General features: G+C 39.2%; 1 protein-coding gene across 3 annotated transcripts in view; it reads right to left on the minus strand.

Annotated features, from left to right (window-relative positions):
• The window catches only part of LOC116700195 (transcriptional regulator ATRX), a 27,569-nt gene that overhangs the window by 3,064 nt on the left and 17,624 nt on the right, over window positions 1–6,881 (minus strand). For 2 of the 3 annotated variants that reach the window (XM_032533151.1, XM_032533149.1), the window contains exons 16-33: window positions 6,669–6,813; window positions 6,422–6,531; window positions 6,022–6,165; window positions 5,746–5,920; window positions 5,496–5,633; window positions 4,783–4,958; window positions 4,576–4,693; window positions 4,012–4,133; window positions 3,830–3,900; window positions 2,976–3,040; window positions 2,713–2,869; window positions 2,502–2,593; window positions 2,304–2,409; window positions 1,997–2,174; window positions 1,153–1,344; window positions 896–1,039; window positions 696–761; window positions 504–599 (exon numbers count right to left, since the gene is read on the minus strand). In XM_032533151.1, coding sequence (XP_032389042.1) covers window positions 504–599; window positions 696–761; window positions 896–1,039; window positions 1,153–1,344; window positions 1,997–2,174; window positions 2,304–2,409; window positions 2,502–2,593; window positions 2,713–2,869; window positions 2,976–3,040; window positions 3,830–3,900; window positions 4,012–4,133; window positions 4,576–4,693; window positions 4,783–4,958; window positions 5,496–5,633; window positions 5,746–5,920; window positions 6,022–6,165; window positions 6,422–6,531; window positions 6,669–6,813 — 2,295 coding nt within the window. Of the gene's footprint in view, window positions 1–503; window positions 600–695; window positions 762–895; window positions 1,040–1,152; window positions 1,345–1,996; window positions 2,175–2,303; window positions 2,410–2,501; window positions 2,594–2,712; window positions 2,870–2,975; window positions 3,041–3,829; window positions 3,901–4,011; window positions 4,134–4,208; window positions 4,213–4,570; window positions 4,694–4,782; window positions 4,959–5,495; window positions 5,634–5,745; window positions 5,921–6,021; window positions 6,166–6,421; window positions 6,532–6,668; window positions 6,814–6,881 lie in introns of all 3 variants that reach the window. The other variant, XM_032533150.1, reaches the window with a different exon arrangement.

Below are 6,881 nucleotides of genomic sequence, written 5' to 3' on the forward strand. Positions count from 1 at the left end.
CAACAGCCCAGAAACCTGACTGATCTACAGAAGATCTGTGTGGAGGTGTGGGCCAAAATCCCTTCTGCAGTGTTTGCAAACCTGGTGAAAAACTACAGGAAACGTTTGACCTTGGAATGCAAACAAAGGCTACTGTACCAATATTAACATTGATTCTCAGGTGTTCAAATACTTATTTGCAGCTGAATCATACAAATAAATAGTTAAAAATCATCATTGTGATTTCTAGATTTATATTTTAGATTATGTCTCTCACTGTGGACATGCACCTACGATAAAATGTCGACCCTCCATGATTTCTAAGTGGGAGAACTTGCAAAATAGCAGTTCAATACTTATTTTCCTCACCTGTATATATATATATATATATATATATATATATTTATATGGTAGGTGTCAAATATGACCTTAATTAGCTGTTTTAAGTTTGTTTTCATCACATTAAAAAAATGTACCCTAATTTTAAATCCTTCCTTTTACCACGAGACCTTAATGCCACTCACCACTTGTAACATGTAATCCTCGACAGTGTGGGAAGTCGTCCTCTGGGCTGCCATTAAGGCCTCCGTTAAATTTGCTCTGCTCCTGTTCAGCATTTCCTGCAAAGACCTTTTTTTTTTAATCAAATGTGTTGACACAGAAACATCACTAGCAGCAATTTTAAGAAAACGTTCTAGAAACTTATTTATGTATACCACTAGCTGTTCATCGGTCTTCGTATCCAAGCTGTTTAGAATTGAGCTGGGTGAAGGGTTGGTGGACTGGAAGACACATTATTACATACAGTAAGCACATTGAGTTATACTGTAAAACCCTGCAATGTCTAGGGCATGCAGCTTTACTAGACAGAGGCCTGTTAATGATAATGAATGCCTTGCAGTGAAGGGCTCTTTACCTCGGCCTCGTACTCGGCCCAGGCATCTTTGCGTTCTGCCTCACTGAGCTCCTCTTCTTGTTTATGGTCGAGCAGAGATTCATGCTCGTGGTAAGACACTATCTGGTCTTTACAGGTTTGTAATAGCTGTGCTAGGACCTTATCCTGAGAAAGACACACAAAAAGTCATTCAATACAGCAAATCCATCATGTAAGCCCTTTTCAGAAAGCTGTGTGTAATTTTGACATGGCACCGGAGAACGTGAAAATAAAGGCACCCTTGGCAAAACAGGGGTGCTTCTTTTGCTTTTCTTAGAGTTTGGGTCGCCCAGCAGGTCTGGCTCAAATACGTAGAGTTCAGTCAGTTCAAAAAGGGTGAAGTGCCTTTCAATCTGCTGCTGATCCACCACTCGGTAGGACAAAGACTGCTTGGTCACCTGGCGATCATAGATCTTCTCCTCCATGGTGCCCTGGAGATGAAAATGACCACAATAATAAAAAGGACTGAACGGTATATAAGTCCAATACAAATACAGCAGAGATCTGTGTCCATACTATACTGACCAATCCAGTATTCCTCAAGGGAAAAAAGCAAAGTCAGCAAAATCAACATAAATGTATGTAGCATAAGGGAACGTCTTTACTCCTATCCCATCAATAAATTAATCAAGTCATTTATGAACCTTGAAATTGATCTGACTTAAGGTAACATTAGTGAAGCTCTTGCTTTTTGTCCCAAAAACACAATGCTACCATAAAGTTCTGTTTAATTGGTTTTTTCAGACAACAGATGATAGCTGTTTTTGCTGCAATAGTCCTACTTGTTAAAACAAAAACAAAAAAAAAAGAAGCAACTTTTCCTGCACTGCACAGCCAGTGCACTACAAACTGCAAAGAGACAGATCAACACTCTTAAAACCAGAATGCACATCAGCTACTTCGACTTAGATTACAGAGTCTGTATCAAATGACATTCATGTTATTTTGTCCAGTTTGTTTTTTACATTGAATTTTGCCGTGGTATTGTTAAAAAGTAGCATCAGTTACTAAAATTAACACTTTTCCTCTTATGTTTATCAAAACCCTTACGTTTTAGATATAAATGAAGACCAGTGACTTTACCTGAGCCAAGAAGCGGTACACAAACACTTGTTTGAGCTGACCGAAGCGGTACACCCTGTATATGCTCTGTATGTCATATGAGGGATTCCATGAGGCGTCAAAGAGGACGACCCGGTTGGCAGCAACGAGGTTGATGCCAAGTGAGCCGGCTCTTGTTGAGATGAGAAACAATCGTCCGCTAAAATAAAGATCAATAAAATACAATCGGAAGAGGAACTTTGTCATGACACTGTGAAACATTCTGTCTGGATCTTATTAAAGTATAATCAATATATTTAGAAAGCTTGGAATAACAGATAACCTGTACCGATCATTGCTGGCATTATTGAACTGATCTGCCCATTTCTTCCTTAACGGAGCACTGGTGGAACCATCAAGACGATAGTAATCAACGTTTTTAATCCAGCTACGCACTGCAAGAAAAATAAAGCATAAAAATCTAAATGACAGTGCATTCAAGCTGGACATTTTCTAAATCCATTAATATTTGCCATACACAGAATACCTTTGAATGAGGATGGGTTTCTGGCATGGTGAAACGTCTTGAGGAAATCCTCAATTAGGTCCAATGAGATCAACGACTGACTGAACACAAGCCTAAAAATGCAAAAATGGATTTGGTTAGAGGTGAGGATCAGTCACCATCTCGATAGACCACTGACAGTCTTTTTGTTTAAATTTGCTTCAGATTAGGAAAAGAAAAAAAAACAACATACACTTTATCGTTCAGGTCTTCAGCCATTCTGAGGATTTCAAACAAGAGCACCATCTTCCCTGAGTGCTCCAGGATTTTGGCATCTTCTTCAGTCAGCAGATTCTTGAACCAGCCCTCATCTAGACTCTGAGACTTCGAGCTGATGGTTGCTTTCTGTCCTACACAGAATGTAACACAGGACAAAGTACATTAGTGTGCAGGGTTGGATTATGGGTGACAAATGGAGCTTTAATAGCTTCCACTGATGGAGGGTCTTGGACTCACCGACAATAACTTTTGTACTGCTGTCATCAATATTACCTTCGTTTCTTTCGTTCTCTCTCAGTCCACTACATCAGGCAAGAAAAGTGTACAAAAATGATATCAATAAAATATACATCATGAAATAATGTTGCAGTGCAACTGAATCTTCAGAAACCACTCCCACCTCTTTCTTTATTCAGTGTGCCGATGTGCTGCAATAGCAGCAATCGGCGCACACAAAATACATTGAAACGTGTGTAATGATCGGGAATGGTGTGCTATGACTTTTCAACGAGATTTTCCGCGCGGTTTTCACTAACTTGCCAAAAAAACATAGCAACAACTTCTGACACAAACACACACACCTATCATGAGACTCTTCACTGTTGGCTCTATACACGCTAAAAGTATGTTTTTTTAAATCTAGTCTGGTTGGTTCAGCGCTAGCTTCTTCATAGCTGTTTCTGGGAAACAGAAAGGTCTTAAATAGATTTTAAAAGGTCTATCTCTGAAGGGATAAGACACTTAATTAACACTTATTATTTTTAGGTTTATTGCTATTAGGATGTGCACCAAGTAGTAGGCCCACTGTTAAAATTTCTGCGGATTTTTCTAGTTTTACACATTGTTGTTCCAATGTTGATGCATCACGTGACACCAATCTACACAATACCTTTTTTTATGTTTTGCACATTTATTTATTTAGAATTACAGATATACATAACTTACCTAACTGAACATGGCTTTCAAAGGCACATAAAAGGTCCCAAAATCTAAACATGTTCATAAACCACTAGATGTGCAGAAGACTCAATGAGAAACAAATGAGGTGAAAATGTTTCGTTAAAGCAGAGTGTCAACATGGTAGGTCTTACCGCTCAGCCACGGTCGTTTCTTCTTTTCTCAGCTGAGCTGCTGCTTTCATTTTCTTCTTCTCAAAATATCCCTGTTATGAAAATCCAGTTAAGTGTGAACTTAAAATTTGTTAAAATCTTAAACTCTTAACATAATGCTGGACTATTAAGGAATCAACGTGCATTTAAGGTGATTGTTTAACCTTGTTTTCTTTGCTGATGAAGTTGAGCTGAAGACACCAGGGATGAGTCCAAATTCTGCCGAGCACCTGAAAGTCCTTGAACAGGTTTGCTCCAATCCTCCCATTTGCTCTGTTAGTCATGCCTGACAAAAACATGCATGTACCTCAGATGGTCGTACATCAGCGAAACACCCAATTCTATGGAAACCTCTACATACAGCCATTACTGATGATGATTTAGGGATTTGATTGTAAGCGAGTGTTATAATTTACAATATGAGTAAATGCCACACATTTGCCAGGCTTTACTTGATTAAAATGTTTCTCTCTAGGACCCCAGTATGTTTTTCTATGAACAGGCTTGAAAATGGGGAAAATAGTCTATATATGTGACAATTAAAAACAATAATTTTACTGGAACAGAGGTCAGGAAGAACATCATCAAGTCACAGAGGAGCAAAATAACTTAAATTCTGCAAAGAAACTTAAATGTGATTTCCCCTTTTCAACATTTAGATTCTTCTACAGCTGTGATTACTGTTCATCTTCATTCCTTGCAGTAAAAATGGGAAGAGAGATTCTTACTGGTGACGTGGTCGAGGTAGTAGCGATACAACGTATACTGGAGTGGTGAAACTCTCACTGCCAGCACATACTCGTATTTCGGAGGCAGAAACTGAGTCAACTCTGAGTAATCTCTTCTCTAAGAAAGAAGATAAACAGTGTTGTGAGAGCTGGAATATAAAACAAAATGGAACGTGCTTATACAGACAGCGTTTTCTTTTTCTTTACCTGGACACATCCGACCAACATTGCATGAAGCACATGTGCTCGCTTCTTCATGATTCGGACGTCTCTTGATGTGGAGTCAGCACATTGGCCGTTCTGTATGGGGTTGATGAAACGGTTTCGGAATTCGTTCAGTGAGCCCAGTAGATTCTTCTTGATGAAATTGACCATGCAGTGGTCTGTGGGAGCAAAATGTGGTCTGTCAATATGAAGAGTTTTTTTTTTTTGAAATATCTGACAAAACCTCATGCCTACACTTAATTTCCTCACTTAGAGCTAAAAGTGAAGCAGAATGTGTCAGAGTATTGCAGTTTTGGGTCATCAATGACATCTGATTTTGTGTTTTTGAAATATCTAGAAATGTTGGGTAATGTATTTCAAGTAGACTTGCTGGTACTATATAACACACACACACACACACACACACACACACACACACACACAATATATATATTAAATTTCCAGGAAGGTAGTGAAATGTAAATGCATACTTGGGCTCAATGTTTTATAAAAGATGAGTCTCATAGCACATTACTGCACATCCTGCTATAAATTAAATAATTTCAACACATTCACTTTACACATTCTTTCAGTATGTGAAATAGAAAAACATTGCAAACTGCTTATAACTCTGTACTTGAATTATATTCAAAATGCTGTTGAGCAAAGTGTGATCTCATGGCAATATTTAGTATGACGTAGTGGTGCAGACTTACACTCATTTAGGTTGTTTTGTAGTGGTGTGCCAGTTAGCACCACTCTTCGTTGGGTCTTGATGGCATTTAAAGATTTGGAGATTTTGGTCGCTTCGTTGCGCAGGATGTGTCCCTCGTCACAAACCACAAAGTCTGGACCTGTTAAAAACAACAACAAAAAGTACATGAGAGAAGACAGCTCAGATCAAAACCGTTTCAATGCACAACACAATAACACATGAAACAGAAAACATTTGCAAAGTTACTGTACCTGGATCCACCAGTATGCTCCTTAACTCTTTCTTGCACTCCTCACTCATTTTCTGGTCTTGTGACAGGATGCGATACATCTCATACCCCATTATCATAACACCCCCGTCGCTCTGCCACCGCTGCAGAGCCCGGAATCGTTCTGCAGGATTCTTTTTTGTAGCCAGTTCTGTAACCTGTAACATATAATTATTATTATTATTATATAAAGTGCAAGGCATGTATGGGCACATTTGAAGCACAAAATGTAGTATTGCCCATTTATAATTTTTCATACCATCACTTTATCCTGTCCCATGTTGTTTTGCCATTTCTTGAACTCGTTGACCCAGTTGAGGATAGTATTAAGTGGACACACAACCAGGGCCCTTCTGAATTTCAGGTTCTCTGACAGCAGCACCGTGTGGAGGAAAGTTACCACCTATTAAATAACACAGCTGTGACTATGAAACACAGACAACTGACCACAGACAATGCAGCATAGTTTAACATATGTGATGTTAGGTAATTAGGTTCATACAGCAAACACAAAAACATGATATAACATTTTTAACACAATTCATTTCATGGTTCACTATGGGATTTTGTGCCGCTAGCAATATCTATAAAGGTTTGTGTATTAATTTGCCTTGGATAAATCAAAGCAAATAAGAATATTGGAAGTGGATATGTGTTACCTGCAGAGTCTTCCCCAGGCCCATGCAGTGTGCCAGTACACAGCCGGTTCCAGGGGAGGAGTTGGCTTTCTTCACAGACTCACAACAACTGTCCCAAATAAACTGGACCCCTTTTGGAAGAAATATAGAAAACAAGGTAAGTAAGACTCAACTGTATTAACTAATGCTGAAGTCAACATGCCTGTATAGTGCATAATAGTAACGCAATGTCCTGTTCAGTGTGAGGGAAAACAGAGCACAAACTAACCGTCCACCTGGTGAGGCTTCAGTCTCGTCACCAGGTTCCTGTGCACCTGAACAAGAGGATTCTTGGTTTCCTCATCTTGATCCAGGATCAGCTTGGTGGTGATGGGACACGCTACTTGAGACAGCTCATCCTTTCCATCAATTGTCTGGAAAACAATGCCACCAGTAAGCATTTAGTCTGTTTGCTCCTCCCCTTGGAACTTCCCCCCCCCCC

This window comes from Etheostoma spectabile, chromosome 13 (genome assembly GCF_008692095.1).
Source record: "Etheostoma spectabile isolate EspeVRDwgs_2016 chromosome 13, UIUC_Espe_1.0, whole genome shotgun sequence".
NCBI classification, from domain to species: domain Eukaryota; kingdom Metazoa; phylum Chordata; class Actinopteri; order Perciformes; family Percidae; genus Etheostoma; species Etheostoma spectabile.